At 40.1% G+C, this 20,363-nt stretch overlaps 2 protein-coding genes across 2 annotated transcripts in view; both read left to right on the forward strand.

Annotated features, from left to right (window-relative positions):
* The first annotated feature begins 1,389 nt into the window (after positions 1-1,389).
* LOC128097946 (zinc finger protein 431-like) overlaps positions 1,390-20,363 on the forward strand; it is a 49,195-nt gene continuing 30,221 nt past the window's right edge. The window contains exon 1 of the mRNA XM_052718851.1: positions 1,390-1,531. Within this exon, the coding sequence (XP_052574811.1) occupies positions 1,505-1,531 (27 nt within the window). The 5' untranslated portion in view covers positions 1,390-1,504. The remainder of the gene's footprint in view (positions 1,532-20,363) is intronic.
* LOC128097947 (zinc finger protein 431-like) overlaps positions 1,419-20,363 on the forward strand; it is a 155,508-nt gene continuing 136,563 nt past the window's right edge. Inside the window, exon 1 of the mRNA XM_052718852.1 lies at positions 1,419-1,531. The gene's annotated coding sequence lies outside the window, so the exon portion shown is untranslated. The remainder of the gene's footprint in view (positions 1,532-20,363) is intronic.

Consider the following 20,363-nt stretch of genomic DNA (forward strand, 5'->3'; position numbering starts at 1 on the left):
TTACAAGCCTTAGAGCCTAGTCCTTTGGAATTTTGGTGTATATTGAAGACCAACTGAGACATTCAGCCTCATAGAGTGAACAACTACTGGATTCTTCAAATTTCCATGTGTAGACAGACATTGTTGGACTAGCTTGTGAGACATTCTAATACATCCACTTTCTACATATATGGAGAGATTGATTTTTACCAGTCCTGCTCATGTAGAGAACCTTTAATAATGCAGCCATATTTTTTCACTGCTCACTGAGGAAGATATGCTGGCATACAATAGTGCTCATAAAGATATTCTTGTTAGCTCCATTATTCTCTGAGTATTCAACTTACTATGAAGACTACTCTTTTTGTTATTATTCATGGGTCAAGAGTTTTTCCTGAATTCCAGAAGAAAACTTTGAAAGCAATGGAGCCATCATCCAGCCTTCTGGTAGGAGACAGATTTTTCATTGTTTTTTGTTTGTTTGTTTTTGTTTTTGTTTTTTAAATCTGGTTCCTGGATTTCTCTCCTGGTTCTCTGAAGTGCCTCTGACTAACAGGAAAAATAATGTGAGGTCAGGACAAACTCCATTTTTCTTACCTAACAGCTCTAAGATAAAAGCTGTACCAAGTTTCAGAAAACTAGCTAGGGTCCTGGTGAAGGTGACCACTCCAGGCTGGGTAGACTGATGGTCAAGAAATAGCCTTGAAACTAAAACAAAGGCTTAATCCATCAAACTCTATAGTTCAGGGAGAGTTTACAAATGTATTTTGTCTTCTGTAGTTCTGTTCTTGTTCTTGTTAACTGAAGTATGACCCTGGAATGCAAAGGCTTGTACACTCTGAGAACTCAGGGCCGGCCTCCTTCATCTGCATAGCCAGAGTGTTGGAGAGGACCAAGCCTGGCTTGCTTATTATCAATAAACCCCTTTGTATTTGCATCAGATATTGGATCTGTGATGGTCTTGCTTGGGGGTCTCTCGATATTGGCATATCAATACCTTCAGTTCACCTGACCTCAGCATGAAACTACAGAACAAACATCTCCTTTTGTGTTCTTAAATCTCTCTTTAAAATTGTTAATATTTTGGGTACCTTCCACCTGTAGGACATGGAATCATTGCACTCCACCCTGAGTAAATGGCTGTGGAAGCTAGTTACATTATGTCCAGGAGAAAGAATGGGAAGTGCCTATGGAATGCAGGAAGACAGCAGGGTCAGCTATCAGAGCCAGGGGCAAGTGCTATTGAATGCAAATCTCTGCAGTCTGGGAAAGGTCTGGGTCTGGTGTGTTAGGTAGGGTCCGGATCCTGTGTGCTGTGTCTTTAAGCACACTGTAACCCTAAGGGAGGTGCTCTTGTCACTCACGCCTCATTAGCCAATCAGGGACCCCAGCACGAACTTCTAGTCAGAAGCGGTGCAGGGCCCTTCCGGGAGCCGGGTTGCAAAACTGGCTTTGCAGAGACGCTGCCGCCATTGCTTTCATTTGCTGTACTCTGATTGCTGCCGCAGGGAGCTGTGAGGGGGCCATGGTGGAGCAGAGAATTCACGACATGGTGAGCTAGAGGCTGCTTTCCGCAGATGAGGAAGAGCAGATGGGGAGGTGTGGGAGCCAGTGTGGCGGGTCCTCCCGGGGAAGAGAATCTCAACCAGATTCTGTCTTGTGAATACCCATGCGGTCTGTGCAACTTCCTGGACCCAAGCACAGGCCTCGGAATAACTTTGCTCTGTGGGCTACATCTGTGCAGAGCACTAGGAGCAGGGAGTTGTGTGTAGAAATATTTGTAGCCAATAATAACATGCTTTGGTGCATCCGTGGCAGGAGGTTGGCCAAATTGGAGAGATCCAGTTTCTCCAGTATCTTCTAGACATTCAGCACTTTGCATTTAACTTTTTTTTTTTTTTTTTTTTTTTGAGACAAGGTTTCTCCGTGTAGTTTTGGTGCCTCTCCTGGATCTCGCTCTGTAGACCAGGCTGGCCTCAAACTCACAGAGATCCGCCTGGCTCTGCTTCCTGAGTGCTGGGATTAAAGGCACATGTCAGCCAGGCGGTGGTGGCGTACGCCTTTAATCCCAGCACTCGGGAGGCAGAGCCAGGAGGATCTCTGTGAGTTCGAGGCCAGCCTGGGCTACAGAGTGAGTTCCAGGAAAGGCTCCAAAGCCACACGGAGAAACCCTGTCTCAAAAAACCAAAAAAAAGGGCACGTGCCACTGCTGCCCGGCTGCATTTAACCTTTACATGTAAGATCCATTTAGAGTTAATTTTGTGGATGTTGTAAAAGGCATCTCTTGTGTTGGGTAGCATTTCACTACTAAGCTGTGAAGTGGAAGAGTAGAATTGGTGATATAAAGAACTTACCAATGCTTAGAAGATAGTAAGTCTCATAAAGTAGAATTTAGCTGAGGGATGGCTGCCTCTGAAACACCCCAAAGATAAATGTATGCTAACCAGGCCTGTTAGAGTTAAGGATACTAGGATACCCTTTTTTTTTTTTTCACCAGGAGTGTCCAGACATTTGCCTCCAAACCATTACAAAGAGGAAACCCTTGATTTACAACCAGCCATTAGGTTCATATATCTTTCAAAGAACAGGCCTCCAACAAGCTGCTCAGTGAGGTCACAGCCTACCTTAAGGCCTCATGTGCTTTAAAGTTCCAGTTTTTTTTTTCCCCTAGAGAAAAGCATAGATCTGAGAGATGGGCAGTATGACACCAGCTCACAACTATTTGAAATGTAAAATACCATTGTGTTAAGGACTGGTCTGGTCAAGCAAGGCTTTCATTTAGGCCCTCAGGCAGGTAGGAGGAACATTTTTGGGATAGCTGGGGCCAAGACCTTCAGAGCTTTGCCTAAGGCCTTGATGTATTTAGAATAAAACAAAGCTCCTTCTCTAAAACCAGAACTGTAGAGCTGATGATGGTCTGGGGCCAGGGTCTTCCCACCACATGGAGCTATAGTTATAATTCGTAAGGCCACTGTAGGATTAGTAATGTTCTTGCCATACCCTGTGTTCCCCCTGTGCAGCATTGTTTGATTAGCCTCTTCCTGAGTATGTCCTACTGTATGACAGTTTCATCTGACTTTATAGAAGTGTCTCCTTTCCTTCTATTCCCCCTGGAAGTAGTATGCAGGAAGCTATTCTTCTTAAGAAGCTTACTTGGCATGAGACATAGCTTGTACAAAAACCTCCTCACCCCAGCTTTTATCTTTTCTACCTTCTACTTTTCCTATCTTGCTCATTCCCTGACACCTGCTCCTCAGGACCCTGTCACTGAAGAACGATCTGCTCTTTCAGGACACTGGTGTACTTCAGAAATAATTCTGGTAATACCTTTTCTGTGTAAGTCTTCCTTCTGCCTAAGTGGCTAGAATTGCAGTTTCCTGTTCCTATTTAAATTATTCAAAGTATAACCTGGAGTTTGAATTTAAAAGACACTTATGGATAACAACATATGTGGAATGTTAAATCTACCCAAACTGGTCCATCAAAACTTGGCAGGATCACATATGTTGTATTGACTCTGGAAACAAGAAAGATGCAAAATTTAAAGGTCATAGATTTTTTTTCTGGGGTCAGTTCATCACTATTGTACCCATCTATGTTTGACAGAGTCAAGGCTCAGTGAGGAGAGTATGAGAGTTCATGGTATTTAGCAGTGAAGACAAAGATAGGTTGAATTTGAGGCCACAGGATGTTGAGATATACAAGCTATAAGACATCTGCCATGGAGAGCTGCATATAGGGAGTGGAAGTAATAAAAGAGAGAGATACATGAGAAGTTGCAGTCATAAAACTGTCTGGCCCTTTCAAAACGAAGCCCCTTGTTTCCAAGACATAGTCACAGGATTTGGCATTTGCCCTGCTGAGTTTTAGTGTCACCTTAGTCTTCTCTCACTAGTCCACATTCCTCTCTTTCATTGATTTATTTTTTATTTTTTATTTATTCTTCTCTCATACCAGCTTCAGTGCCTCCTCACTCCACTCCTGTCAGTCCTCCATCTTGTACTCAAACCCCCTCTTCTTCCATTTCCCTTAGAAAAGAGGACCTCTTCATAGGTCTCAACTAGACATGGTGTCTTAGTTAGGGTTTCTATTGTTGGGATGAAACACCATGGCCAAAAAGCAAGATGGGGGGAAAAGGGTTTATTGGGATTGTACTTCCAGATAGATGTTCACTATTGAAGGAAGTCAGGACAGAAACTCAAACAGGGCAGGATCCTGGAGGCAGGAGCCAATGCAAACACCATGGAAGAGTGCTTCTTACTGACTTACTTCAAATGATTTGCTCAGCTTCCCTTCTTAAAAATCCCAGGACCACCACCACAGGATGGTACCACTCTCAATGGGCTGGGCCTTCCTCCATTGTTCAGTAATTGAGGAAATGCCTTGCCAGTGTATCACATGGAGGCATTTCCTCAACTGAGGCCCCATCCTCTCTGATGTCTCTAATTTGGTGTCAAGTAGACACACAAAACCAGCCTGTACACATGGTCTAACAAGTTACAATAAGACTAGACACAAACTGTCATTTCAAGGCTGGAAAAGGCAACCCCGTATGAGGAAAAGAGTCCCAAAGCAAGTAAATAAGTCAAAGAAACAGCCCATATACACACACTCCTCCTTTTAGGGGTCCCACAAAAATATCAAGGTATGTAAACATCATATGCAAAGAAGTTATCACAGACTCCTAGAGGATCCATGGTTGCTGCTTCAGTCTGTGAGCACCAATAACCTTGGGTTAATCAGTTCTGTGGGCTTTGTTCTCCTGGTGTCCTTAATCCCTCTGGCTGCTACAATTCTTCCTCCCCCTTATCTGCAGGGGTTCCTGAGCTCCTGCTAATGTTTGGCTGTGGGTCTCTGCATCTGCTCCCATCAGTTTCTGGATTAAGCTTGTCTGAATACAGTTGGGCTAGCTACCATTCTATGAGTATAGCAAAATATCATTAGGAATTATTTCATTGTTTTTTTTTTTTTGCCAGTCCTGTTAGGTTTTATTCTAGATCTCTGGACCTTTGAATTTCAGGTTCACCCAAGCAGTGTTTGGCATGGGCTCTCCCTCATGGAATGGGCCTAAAGTTAGACCAGTCACTGGTTTTCCACTACCACAAGTTCTGAGCCACCAAAAACCCAGCATCTTGCAAGTAGGACTAATTGTAGGTGGTGGGTTTTGTGGCTGGGTTGGTGTCCCAGTCCCCATACTGAAAGGCTTGCCTGGTTAGAGAAGGCTGTTCAGGCTTCTCAACCCCCATTCCTAGGAGTCCCCTCTAGGGTCATTTTCATAGAATCCAAGGAGTATCCAAAGAGTGAGTTTTACTGCTTATCTTAGAGTTAGACAGGAGAGTGGTTCAGCCAATGAGAGTTATATAACAGAGATTGCACTAGGTTTTCATATGGATTCCCAAATGCCCCCTCCCCTGTTCCAGTAGTCTCTCCCCATACTTTCTCCTTGTATCCCCCCCCCAGCCTGCTCTCTCCTGTTTTCCCCCCAGCGACCCCCAGTCTAATCCAGAAAATCTATTTTATTTCCTCTTTCCAGGGAGGTCCATATGTTTCCCCCATTGAGCCCTCCTTGTTAATTAGCCTCTCTGGGTCTGTGGGTTGTAGCATGATTATCTTTTACCTTACAGCTAATATCCACTTATATGGAAGTTCATACCATGTTGGTCTTTAAGGGGCTCAGTTACTTCACTCAGGATGATATTTTTCTAGTTCCATCCATTTGTCTGCAAGTTTCATGATGTCCTTGTTTTAATAACTGAGTAATATTCTATTATGTAAATGTACCACATTTTCTTTATCAATTCTTTGGTTAAGGGATATCTAGATTGTTTTCAGTTTCTGGCTGTTAAGAATAGAGTTGCTATGAACATAGCTGAGCAGGTGCCCTTGTAGTAGGATGGAGCATCCTTTGGATATATGGCCAAGAGTGGTATAGTGGCATCTTGGGGTAGATCTATTCCCACTTTTTTCAGGAACAGCCACTTTTTTTTGTTTATGTTTTTGATTTTCGAGACAGGGTTTCTCTGTGTAGTTTTACACCTTTTCCTGAAACTCATTTGGTAGCCCAGGCTGGCCTTGAAATCACAGTGATCCACCTAGCTCTGCCTCCTGAGTGCTAGGATTAAAGGCGTGTGCCACCACCGCCCGGCTCAAGAAGCTGCTATTTTGATTTCCATACTGGCTATATAAGTTTTTAAAAGTTATTTCCCATACAAGAACCCTAGTGACGGAGTTAAAGTGTTTCTTAGCTTATGCCATTTTGAGGATAAAAAGATTTTCAGTGACTTGAAATTCTTAGGCCTGCTCTTACTCTCCTGAATGGAATTTTGTTGTTGTTGTTTTGTTATCTAGCCCAGGCTGGCCATCAATTCATGGCAGTTTTCTTCCCAGCTTCTGAGTGCTGGGGATATATGCTATCTATTCCTCTGAATAGTTAAAAGTTGTGTCAGATCTGAAGAGCTAGGTTCACTGCTTCTTGTAGAATTAGAGGGGAAAGTGGTTTAGCCAAAGAGAGCTCTACAACAGAGTCTGCAGAGACTGAGGACGCTTGTCCACGTCCGTTGTGCCATTTGCACATTTGCACATTTGCAGAGGCTGATAGGAAGGATTTAAAAACAAAATCTCAACAAGTGTGGAGGAATGGTAACCAAATTTGGCTGCTTGTCAGGATTGCAAGAAGAGCTTACTACAGCTTACTGGACAACGCCTGAGTTACTCTGAATCTTAAGGGTGGAGATGGATCCTAGAAAATGGAAATTGAAATAAAAATGATTTAATGTAGGTATTGTAATCTGAAGCTCTAGAGAGTTTCACAGAAGATGGAACTCTCAATGTGGCATCGTGTGGAATTTTACACTAGAGGGATTATTTACTAGTACACATATTCTGTATGTTTTAAAGTTTAAGGACTTCCCTGTTACCTGCCTATACTAATGGATATTATAATTTGTATCTATCTTACATTGTCAACTTTTTCCTGTGGCAAAGGCATCTAACTAATATCTAGCATTAGAAATGTTTTTTTTTTTTTTTTTTTGGTATTTTCAAGACAGGGTTTCTCTGTGTAGCTGCATCTTTCCTGGAACTCACTCTGTAGACCAGGCTGGCCTTGAACTCACGTAGATCCACCTGCCTCTGCCTCCCGAGTGCTGAGATTAAAGGTATGCACCACCACCACCCAGTTAAAAAATTTTGAAACTGGTGTTAGTAACTGCATAGCCAGTGGATATAGTGAGTTTGAGAAATTGTAGCCACTATTGGTTTTGGTAAAATTACCTTAAGCATTAAAATCTCCCCACTCATGAAGTTGACCTAGGATGCTTCAGTAGTAAACTTGAGTTAGTTCTTGTATGTTTGAAAAACAATCACATGAGACAGTATATTTACACTGACTTCAGGTGCCAGAACATTATTGTACAAGCACAATAAGCTGATTCCTGGGAACCCATGGTAGAAAGAACCAAGTCCTGAAGTTGTCCATTGGCCAGTACCCATGAGGTATAGCATGTACCTGCACTCACACATCAAACAGACACATCACAATCACTTCTCACTCTCTCACACACACACGCACAGTCATACATACACAAATACACACATAACATTCCCATCAATGCACACACATCACACATACAAACAAACACACATACAAATTAGCATACACACTATCATAATGACACATCACACAAACACACATACATCACACATATTCAGACACAGATACCCCACACACAAATACACACACACACACACACACACACACACACACACACACACAAACTCATACACCCACAATGAAACTTTCAAAAACAGTATTAGTAGTTAAAGAACATTTAGGATACATGTGGTGAATAAAGTTACACAAGGTTGAATTATTTGTTAGATTTTTTATTCTTTATTTGTATGATATAACAGTATGTTCTGAAAAGTTATGATCTCATAGAACTAGTCTGTTTTGATAGCCACAATAGAAATATTTGCAAAGTATGATACTTGGAGTACTTTGGCTACTATGAGGAGAAGATGTATAAAATAATTTTGTATTTAATATTAGTGGTTTAGAAGAATGATTTTTAATCTGTATCAATAACAAAAGGACACACCTATTATAGATACTTGAAATTTAAAGACCCTTGAGGGTTTAAGTAATAAAGAACTTTTATATTTTGATGTAATGAAAAGAGACCTTGTTTTAATTTGGTTTGGGTTTTTGACCCTTTCTTTCTATGTAGCCCTGGATGTTCTGGAATTTGCCATGTAGACTAGGCTGGCCTTGAACTCACAGACATATCCTCCTGTCTCTGATTCCCAAGTGCTGGGAATGAAGGCTTACACCAGCATGCCTGACCTTTGTTTTAGGTTCTTTTTTTTTTTTTTTTTTAATTTATTTATTTATTTATTATGTATACAGTGTTCTGTCTGCATGTATGCCTGCAGGCCAGAAGAGGGCACCAGATCTCATTACAGATGGTTGTGAGCCACCATGTGGTTGCTGGGAATTGAACTCAGGACCTCTAGAAGAACAGCCAGTGCTCTTAACCTCTGAGCCATCTCTCCAGCCCTGTTTTAGGTTCTTATATGTATCCTTGGTGGGCCTGGAGTTGCTGAGTAGAGCAGGTTGGCTTCAAACTCAGAGACCTACTTGCCTCGGACTCCAGTGCCCTGGGATTAAAGTGTATGCAATCACACCTGGCTGAGATCTTTTTTATATGACCACTAAATGCCAATGTTGATTGTGCTTTAAAAAAGTTGAATAATGTATGTGTCCCAAACTTAGGGGCCAGACTTACTTATTTTGCAGACAGGTCTTTAGTAGGTCAGGGTGGTCTTGAATTCTGTATTCATCTGAGGATGGCCTTGTCTTGATGCTGTTATCCACACACAAGCCACTGTCCAGCTTGTGATTTAAACATGTAAACTGTGAAAATGTTGCCCCTTTGTTCATCGTGCATGAGTTTTGATTCAAAGTTGTAGAATAATTTTGTTTTTCATTCAGATCTGTGTGATTTCTATTTGTGTTTTGTTCTTTTTTGGCCCAAGTGTACAATTAGTTCTAAATCATCATTTCTACTCAGCTTTTCTTGTAAAAAGCTTATTTGCTTTTTCAATTATGATTTCTTTACATATCTTAGAGTCTCCATTATTCTCAATAATGTTTGTGCTGAGAGAAACCCAGGCAGGGCTCCGCTGAACAGTTGCTCTACCACTGAGTTGTTCTTCCTTAGAAATACTTGTTCAATGTTTGAAATATTTTTTTTTTGGTATGATTTCAGGAAATAGATCAATCCCTTTGCTTAATAAACCTTGTGTATTAGTTTTTACCTCATCTGTGGGTTTTCTCACAGTAGGATGATAATTGTGTTGTTAGATGACTTCATTTCTGAGTTTTTCAGCCCCCTTTTTCCCATGTATCTTGTCTTTGAATAAAGACTCAAGGTTTGCCTGTGGACAGTATTGAGAGACTGCATGTAAGAAATTGTCTTTCTTTTTGTCACAGAGCATAATAAATGTTTTAGCTAAATTATATTTATACTGTTTTTAAAGTTGTAATTAATGAATTAATCAATATATTTCAGCTAGTTTTGATGGGTAGTTCATGTATGTATACCAGGCTGTTTCATACTTGGGTAATCTTGCTGCCTTCCAAAAACTGGGATTACAAGTGTGTGCCCAGTAAAATTTCATTTATCTTCCAGTTATTTTCTCCCCTAATATATGTCTAAATTAATAATTGTGTATTGCAGCAAATGTGCAATCTGCTAACAAATGTTGCTTACAAGTAGATAATCATTGGGATAGACATTTCCTATTCTTCATTTGGAAGTTAGGATTTCTGAGTTCAGATTACTTAAATGCAGGATACATTTTCAGTTCTATGGAAGTATGGAGACGTGTGTTTATGTTAAGTGAAGTTATTATTACTTTTGTATAACAGTAACAATGTACCAGGAATGTCCAGAGAAATATCAAGTAAGGATTAAAGTTTCCTGCAGTCCCAGTCTGTGTTCTTTTAAGGCCCCTGAGAACATTTTGTGCTCATTTCTAGGAAAGCTGTTTTCTGGTTTAAGAAGCATTCATTTACTTTATAGGTGCTAGGGTGGTATTATATCATGTTACAGTTGCTTTTCTTCTACCTAGGCTTATAACTGGCCAAAATCAGTTGGGAAATTCTGTGTTACTGACCCACAGACACTTAGGTTTAGGGTTGTTAGCCATACATTAGACACCCTTTATTATTTGAGAATTTCACACATGAATATAATGTATCTTGATCAAATCCACCCCTTATTGCCTCCCCTCTGTACCCCTCCCTCTTTTTGTTTCCTCTTCTCTACTTCAGGGGCTAATTTTAGACTCACTGAGTTCACTTACTGATCGGGGAGGAAAGAGTTTATTTGGCTTCCAGGTCCAGTTCACAGTTCATCATGCAGGGAAGTCAGTCAGAAACTCAAGGCAGAAGAAGCCTAGAGGTGGGAACTGAAATAGAGACCCTGGAGGAATGCTGCTTACTGGCTTGTTCTTCCTGGCTTATTCAGTTTTCTTTCTTTTTTCTTTCCTTTTTTAATTGAAAGTAAATTTTCACACAATATATTTTCATTTTCCCTTCCCCAGCTCCTCCCTGATCTTCCCCTCCCATCCAAATCCACGTCCCTTCTTTATTCCTCGCAATAGAAAACAGTCATCTGAACATTCTGTTTGCTTTCGTATACACCGCAGGACCACCTGCCCATAATGCAGCTCCACAGTGGACTGGACCCTCCCTCGTAAGTCATTAATCAAAAAAACAAAAAACCAAAAAACCAAAAAAAACCCCCAAAACCGTAAAACTATAGTTGAAGCTCCTCTTCTGAAATATTCCTATCTTGTGCAGTGTTGAAGAAAACCCAAGCAGGAAAAGGACTGTGACTTTAGAGCCAGCGTGGAGTGTGTAGTGAGACCCTATCTGAAAATAAAATCAGAGTAACAAAATATATAAACAAATAAATGAATCAACCCTCATGATTTGTTCATCTTTTAGCATTACTCTTTTTAAATACTTTGACCCTCTTCCTAAGTCTTGTAAAGATTTGGTTATGAAAGCACCTAGTCTTTTCTTAAATTTGGCTTTTAACTAATTTGATGATTTTGTTCAAAGGTGTAAAACAGGGAAATTTTGGATGTGGGTAGGACCTGCTCCAGGTGTCATACACTTTGATCTTTTATTTCTGAAGCAAATCTCATTATGACACTTGAGTAACACCCCAAGTTGTCCTCTGGTCCCTTCGTGAACATTGCACCCCATACACACATGTGCACCTTCATATGAAAACACATGCAAAATATAAAGAAAAATTAAAGTTTAGGAATAGTGAGAAGTGAAAATGTCTAGGAGTTCATTAATAGGACTGATTGTTGTTGCTAGAAGGCAAGTTGAATTTTGTGACTTAAATGGGCTGATTGAAGCTTTAGAGAGGAATAAGATTCAGAAGAGCCATTTCAGTTAAGAGCATTAGTAGGAATGTTTAAGTGTAATTAGTGGGGCAGAAGTTAGTTAGGAGCAATGTCTGTAGGGTACCAGAAAGTGTCTTATCATTAGAGGAATGAAAGAACAAAAACACACCATCTGTATCGTCTATGTAAATGCTTGTTGTGTTCAATGTTCTTCTTTTCTTTTTTTTTTTTTTTTTTTTTTTTGGTTTTTCGAGACAGGGTTTCTCTGTGTAGCTTTGCGCCTTTCCTGGAACTCACTTGGTAGCCCAGGCTGGCCTCGAACTCACAGAGATCCGCCTGGCTCTGCCTCCCAAGTGCTGGGATTAAAGGCGTGCGCCACCACCGCCCGGCAATGTTCTTCTTTTCACATACACACAGACTCCACAGTGCTTCTGTAGAAGCCAGATGACAAATACAGGGAATTTGTTTTCTTCTGACTTGTGGGTCTTGTGGATCAAACTAGGTCTTTAGCTTTGGTTGCAATTGTCTTTATTGTCAGAGGCAACTCCTTAGCTCTCATATGTATTTATTCCTTTTATTTATTTGTCAGGATAATTTGCATGTGTGTCTGAGGATCTGACTCAGATGGTCTTGTCTGTCTATCCTTAGAGCATTAAGCATACATAGATTTGCTTGCCATCCCAGGACTTAATGCAGTCCAGCATAACTTTTACTCAGTTCCATAGTATATAATCATGTAGATTGATTCTGGGTGTTTTTTTTTTTTTAATAATTTATTTAACTTTATTTATTTATTTTTTGGTTTTTCGAGACAGGGTTTCTCTGTGTAGCTTTGCACCTTTCCTGGAACTCGCTTTGGAGACCAGGCTGGCCTCGAACTCACAGAGATCTGCCTGCCTCTGCCTCCCGAGTGCTGGGATTAAAGGCGTGTGCCACCACCGCCCGGCCTTAACTTTATTTTATGTGCATTGGTGTGAGGGTGTCAGATGCCCTGGAACTGGAGTTCCAGACAGTTGTGAGCTGCCATGTGGGTGCTGGGAATTGAACCCGGGTCCTCTTGAAGAGCAGCGAATGCTCTTAACCTCTGAGCCATTTTTCCAGCCCTGGGTGGTTTTTTTATTCGTGTACTCCCAGGTGTCTTGGTGATCATATGTAAATAGAAATATCCTCAAATTTTAGAATCAGCCTGTTTGGAAATTACTGCTTATGACATAATTTTGTTGCTTTTGCCCTCTAAACACATTGTTCTATAGGTCATTGTGTAGATACTTTAACATTTTTCAAGAGAAGGAGTTCCATTTCTGCATGTTAATTAAAAGCAGCGATATTTGTTTGTGGTGTGTAGTAACATTAAGTGTACATTTGCTTTTTACTTTGCTCATAAAATCTAAAAACTCTGCTTAGATAACATGCATTATAATGTCTGGTCATTACACACTTAGAGCGATTACAGTGCATGTACATATAGTACATTAATAGCAATTTTTTATTTTTACCTTACAAGGCACTTGCTACTATTTTTAGAGGTACATTTTGTTGGTGCTTTGTATTTTATGATTAAATGTAAGCAAATTGTAAAAAGTGCTGATAATGCAGTGTTATTGATATCAAAGTATATACCTTTATACTTATATTTATATATTTTTAGCAGTATATACCTGGATCATGAGTGTAAAAACAGACTCCTTGAACTAAGAATAAAATACAGTTCGGGATTTTAGTGTGCCTTTGAGGATATTTAGGGGACTTGGAAGGGTGGTAGAATATTTAGATAGCTATTAAAATGGCTACACCAACAAGCTGCATAGGTTTATTTGCTTGGACTATCTTTTCCTAACCCTTTCCCCTAAGGTAATGTCTGTCATCTTTGTTGAGGTGTGTTTCTTGTATGCAGGCAGAAGGATCAACCCTGTTTTCATGTCCATTGGTAGTCTGTGTCTTCTTATTGGATAATTGAGAACATTTATATTGAGAGATATCAATAAGCAATGATGGTTGATGTAAGTTATGTTGTTGTTTTTGTGTGTATGTATGTGTGTGTGAGAGAGAAAGAGGAGAGAGAGAGAGACAGAGACAGGGAGACAGACAGGTAGAGTTTCCCTTCTTTTGGCTTTGCTGGTTTGAGATTATTTCTTTCCTGTATTTCCATGGGTGTAGTTACCCTATATGTGTTGGAGTTTTCCTTCTAAGAAGCACCTCCTGTAGGGCTGGATTTGTAGACAGATATTGTTTAAATTTATTTATTATGGAATATCTTTTTTTTTTTTTTTTTTTGAGACAGGGTTTCTCTGTGTAGTTTTGGTGCCTTTCCTGGAACTCACTCTGTAGCCCGGGCTGGCCTTAAACTCACAGAGATCCACCTGGCTCTGCCTCCTAGTGCTGGGATTAAAGGTGTGCATCACCACTGCCCGGCTATTATGGAATATCTTATTTTCTCCATCTGCTATGTGTAATATACTCTTGGCTGTCATGTGTGGTCTTTTAGAGTCTACAGCACATCTGTTCAGGTTCCTCTAGCTTTTAGGTTCTCCATCAATAAACCAGTGTAATTCGAATAGGCCTCCCTTTATGTGTCACTTGGTGTTTTTCCCTTGAAGTTTTTATATTTGATATGGAAATATAGTATATAGATATGATATGATAATGCCAGGATGGTGGTGGCGCATGCCTTTAATCCCAACACTTGGGAGGTAGAGGCAGGAGGATCTCTGTGAGTTCGAGGCCAGCCTGGTCTCCAAAAGCGAGTTCCAGGAAAGATGCAAAGGTACACAATGAAATCCTGTCTCAAAAAACCAAAAAACCAAAAAAAAAAAAAAACAAAACCAAAAAAAGATATGATAGGATGGAAGGGTAGATTATTGAATCTACTTTTAAAGAGCAACTTGTTTAAAATGATTTATATTTGTATAGATTTTAGTTTATTGATACAAATTTTAAGTTAATTTTGTTATACTGTATGTATATTTTTACCCTTGTTTAAGATACTATGTTTAAACAACTCATTTAAAATTGTAATGTATCATTAAGAAATACAGATTAATAATTAATCATCTATGATAATCAAACTTGTAGTCATGCATGTTAAATTTTCTAGGTACACATAGATATATTTCAGATAGATGGGTAATCTTCAAACATTTCAAAGACCTACAGAATATGGCATTTAAAATGTTTTAAAAACTTAGGCTTTCTGGACAGTGAGACACATCTGCTCCTGGCAGGACTAATTTACTTCACGGAGGAGGATAGGCATCGAACATATTCCATATGGAATTTATCTTCCTCTTGGCAAAAATATCCATTTGGGCAAGAAACTGTTCTTGCCTTAACTGCTTGACAAAATGTTTCATCGACTGGATATACAGGACCCATAGGAAGGTGTCCACTGAACTTTGCAAGACAAAAGGGTCCTTCAGGTTCCTGCTTTGCAGGAGAAACTGCCAGACATTCTACAGGACACAAAGAAAAGTGACTGAGAGACTAGACCTATGGGCTGAAGATGTATGCCCCAATGCTGCAGAGGAACTTTGGATGACTGTTCAGGCAGCAAGCTGTCTCTGTCATTCTAGATTTTTGGAGGTTGCTTGCAGTGTACTTCCTGTTTACTTAGATCATATTGTATCCTTCTGAAGTCTTTGATGTAGTTGAAGACTAGATAATTATAATTATGGTTTGCCTTGGTTATGATAAGAGATAAGGTAGATATGAAACCTTAGACTCACAAATATAGGATAGATAGGATATCTTCTTTAATTTTGCCAAATAAAAAGAGACTAGATATTATAATTGTAATTCTTGCTTGATAACATTTCTATTATATGTAATTTTACTAGGTTAAAGTTAAAACTTTCCTTTTGTTTAGAAAGAAAAAGGGAAGTGATTTTGCCATACTCTATGACTCAAGCATATGGTGTCTTCAGCAATAGAGTCTTACCATCAAGTTCTTAAGGATGACCAAGGGCTATAACAAACAATACAATGTAATGTTTGAGGGTTCTTTAGTACATGATTGCCAAGAACTCCAAAAGAAGGAACTTATTCATGGCATAGAGTTTTATTTGTTACACTCTGGTGTCTAGTATGGGCATTGTTGGTCTTTTTCAGAGTATCTGCATTTTAATTCTGTGTCTCTCACCTCTCTCCCTATTTCCCTTTCTATGTGTGTGTTTGTGTTTCTCTGCATTTGAGGATGAGTTAGTGACATTACATACAGACAATTCCTATGTCTTTTTTAAAAAGATCTTTTGTTTTATTAATCTCTTTCCCTTCTCACTTTGGTGGCCTACCTCCACTCCCCCATCACACTTTACCCCCCTTGGGTTATTTTTCCCTTTTTCTCTATGCATTCTAACTCTTTTCTATGCATAGCCATTCCCATGGAATTCTATTACTTCTATGACCATTATGGGTATTTCAGTTGAAACACGTCTGAAGATTTAACACCAACTTCCACAGGGACGGAAGTTGTAATTTGCATTTCCCTAATAGTGAAGTATGTTAAACACTTTTAATTGTTCGTCAGCCATTTGTATTTTATTTTCTGACAGTTCTGTATTTAGCTCTATGCCCCATGATTAATATTTAAAATGTAAACACATAGTAACTCCCTTCTCCTTCCTCTTTCCAGTCACTTCATGCCCCTACTTACTCTGTCTCAAATTGGTTGTCCTTTCTTTTGTTATTATTTCATACATATTTATATATCTGTGCACATAAATAATTAAATATAAGCTGTTCAGTCCATTTGGTATTTCATGTGTTTATATGATTTCAGGGCAATGGCTCATGGTGAGGTGATGACCATGTAATAGATTTGAAACACCTGCAGAGAGACTCTGTGAAGACACTGCTTACAGTGGACACCTGAAGTTGTAGATTCTAGATACATAAGATAATAGAGCACATCTCCAGGTGTATAGTAGATCTTGTATGGTAGGAAATCTGTGTGTGGTTGGGATGTTAGACTCTAAAACATGGACCTTCCCAAGTCCATGAGAGCCCAGAATATCATTAAGAGTCTTAAAAATTTGCACAGAGTGATGTTGTATGATATTTTCTTTGTGTTCTGACAAATAATGCTTCCCTGTAGATCAGAGGGTAGAGCTAGCCAGTAATTAAGCATACATGTCAGGAGTTGTGGCACACTCCTTTAATCCTATCTCTTGGGAGGAGGAGGCAGGAAGATCAGGAGTACAAGGCCACCCTGGACTACATGAGATTGAACATAACAGAGCCAGGTGGTGGTGGCACTCACCTTCAATCCCAGCACATAGGAGCATCATGCCTTTAATCCCAGCATAATTGGGAGGTGGAGACAGGAATATAAGGTTTTCTGAGTCAGGATCTCAGCCAGCCATTTGGTCTGAGATTTCATAGAGGTGTGAGGTTTCTGGTGACTGTCTCCTCTGCTTCTCTGACCTTTCAGCTTTCACCCTCAACATCTGACTCCAGGTTTTTTTTGTTAAGGATAATTAGGATTGAAATCAACATTTAGAGAATGAATTCACAAAAAAACACTGGCCAGTGGCTTTGTAGCCACCAGCATATGACAGAGCTGCAGGCACTTGCTCACACCTGAGTCACTGTCCCACCAGCTAGGTTTTTCTTTTATCCCCCAAATCCCCTGAGTGAGTTTGGGATTTTTTGGTTGCAGCCTCTCTGCAGTGAACTCCAGAGGAGCTTGGGCTCCAGATGCCACAGGAATTAGCTGCTGTTGCATGTTCCCCTACGCAGACAGCTGGCTCTTTGGCTTCTTCTCTCTAGGTGGGTTGTGGGCTTTCGCTGGACCTTCTCCTTGGGCTGCTGCCAAACTAGGTAGCTGCCTTGACACCCACTCTGGCTTCTACTATTCTATGCAGCAGCAGTCAGCCTCACACTTCACTGTTACCTTCACTGTTGTAATCAGCAGATTTGGTGAGACAACTGGGAATTCTTAAGGGGGGTTAGTTAAAAGAGAGAGGTTTCTCCCACATTATAAAATGGGAAAGACTATTATGATGGAAGGTGGTGTCTGTATGGTTATACAATGAATGATTTAAAAGTGGAACAATTAAATGAAGGGGTATTCAATTTAACTGGGATATACATAATGTTAATTATCATTTTGATAATCCTTATTGTTGGTTTGATAATTCTTGGTTTATCTCTAAAAAAGTTGGTTGATGTGAGTGCCAAGATGCAGGCCTTAGAAAAACTTATTAAAAAAGATCATAGAGATAGTCAGACCCAGACAGAGGAATTTAAAGGAGAACCAACCTCAACATTATACTATCTAGAGAGGAACACCCCTAGGTTTTCAAACAACCAACCTTAATGTAGCTACTCACCTTACAGGAACAACTGCAAAATGACAGGTATCCCTAAGACTGCATAAGAGTCGACTGGATTCCTGTGGAAATGTTTGATTTGGGGAGATTAAAGGAAGTGATTGTATGCATTCATCTTTTGTGAACAGATGTTAAATTCATGGTCAACTAGTAACAAAAGTGTCCCACAAGACTAGAGAGACTTGGTTACTGTGATATTGAAACCTGGTCCTCAATTACAGTGGAGTACCTCGTGGAGAATAGAGACTAGGACCATTGAACATTGAAGTAGGGCTACAAGTATTGAAATCTCCCAAGACCAACTTCTTAGAGAGGGTGATTATGCTGATGTACAAAAACAGTCTTTATATGGTGACCACACCCTGGCTCTATGCTGTGCAGCAGCTTTGAATGCTTGGAACAGAATGAAGAAGTCAGAGAATTGATTCATTTACTAGAGTTATAGAGGACCCCAAAATAACTTCACTGACTTTTTATAAAAATTGACTTCAGCTGTAAATGGAATGATACCAAGTTCAGAAGGGAGACAATTGATAATTAAATCTTTGGATTCAGAAAATGCTAATTTATAATGCAGAAGGGTAATTAAGCTTTTAAAAGCAAGATCAGCCTTCATAGTGGAATAGATCTAAGATACAGTCAATATTGAATCTCATAACCATGATGATGCTTCAGTAGCAGAGGTGATATCCTAAGCCTTGAAGAAAAATAAAAATGTTGTGTTTGAATTGTGGCAAGTAAAGTCACCTATAAAGGCATTGTAGACAGGGCATTCCTAGAAACAATGTTTTTTTTTTTTCTAGGAATAATCCAAACAGAAGTTTACTCCCTTCTGGAGTATGTTTATTTGTTTGTTTGTTTCTTGGTTTTGTAAGACAGGGTCTCTGTGTATGGCTTTGGAGCCTGTCCTAGGACTCACTATAGACCAGGCTGGACTTGAACTCACAGATATCTGCCTGCCTCTGCCTCTTTCTGGAGTATGTAGAAGGTGAGGCAAAAGCTGATATTGGGCCAATGAATCTGAATCAACAAGAGACATACAGGGTAACCCTTTGCTGTAGTAGGAATCTTAGAGAGTCTTATTAAAATCAAACCCGAGGCCAGTTATTGGGGTGAATGCTGGTAGATCAGAGAGACAGAACAAGCCACAGCTATCTCACCTTGCCAATTCCTCAGCTGATCCTGTTTCCTCAGACTGGAAGCTTCTGTGTCCTCATCCCAATGGCTCTCAGCTGAACTGCTGCTAGAAGCCTGAATGCTTAACCAGCCAAACCCTTAACCAGGCAAATGCTTCTAGTTTCTGGTCCTCACACTTTATAAACCTTTCTGCTTTCTACCACCACTTCCTGGGATTAAAGGCTGCTTTCTGGGATTAAAAAGGCGTGAGTCACCATGCCTGGCTGTTTCCAATGCGGCCTTGAACTCACAGAGATCCAGAGGGATTTCTGTCTCTGGAATGCTAGGATTAAAGGCTTGAGTGCCACCATTTTCTAGCCTCTGTATCTAGTGGCTGTCTGTTCTCTGACCCCAGATAAGTTTATTAAGGGACACAATATTTTGGGGAACACAATACCACCACACTTTGCTGTTTTGGGAAATGCCTCTGAGGGCTTCTTGCAGGCCTCAATGTCAAATTTGGTTCATTCATTCTCCATGAGGGAAACTCCTCCACAGAGCAATTGAAGGACCTGTTGTCTGTTGTGAAAAAGCATACTGCTCTGGATGACAGAAGAGCTTTAGAAAGTAAAACAAAAATTTTAGGAGAATTCAAAAAGCAAATGTTATGAAGATTGGATTTGAACAATAAAAACCCCTTGATTAGAAGAGGTGATATTTCATCATCCAGCATGACTATTCAATCTAATCTAACTTCTAAGATTAACAAGTACTTTTCATTTGATCAGATATAACTTGCCATACTGGAACACCTCCAAGTTAAGGTTTGGGAAAGGTTTTGTTTTAGTCTTTCCAGGAAAATAAAATAAACCAGCTTGAGGAATTTAAAGACATTTGGATTGTGGGGCATTTACCCACCAACCCCACAGTTCCCCGAGAGTTTTCTTGAGTATGAGCAGCAGGAAATAATAGAAGGATTTAGATTGTGGAGATGAACAGATAGAAAACAAAGAATAGCCTTGAGAGGGCCTGGAACCTATTCTAATGGGCCCTGACTGTCTCTGCCCCAGGGTATTTATAGAGATGCCAAGGGGTGGAGCAAAAGACCTCCCCTCAGCACAGCCAGGTGCAGACCATTTCAGACACCTGCACTCAGGCCTGTGGTTCTAATCATCCTCTCTATGTGGACCTGCTGGGTAAAGCCATGAGGAACCTGAAAATGGGCTCCCACATTGGATAAATAAGCATCCAAAAAAGAAGGAAGAAGTACCAGCAAAAAATTACAAAGAAAAGGAATGACCTGGTCAAATGCCATCTCTGAAGTCTCCAAAAAGGAAGAGGGTTTTCCCACAATGACAATTTCACCTGGACTATGATAGTGCCACCAAGCTGACAGTACCACCTCAAGATGGGCTTGAGACTGCAAACTGCACAGTACAATTTCAAGGTGTCTGGCTGCAATTATCCATCCTCATGGACTACTTTAGGCAGGAATTCACTCACGCCCTGCACTTT

This window comes from Peromyscus californicus, unplaced genomic scaffold, assembly GCF_007827085.1.
Source record: "Peromyscus californicus insignis strain IS unplaced genomic scaffold, ASM782708v3 Scaffold_5__1_contigs__length_169319896, whole genome shotgun sequence".
In the NCBI taxonomy this organism is placed as follows: domain Eukaryota; kingdom Metazoa; phylum Chordata; class Mammalia; order Rodentia; family Cricetidae; genus Peromyscus; species Peromyscus californicus.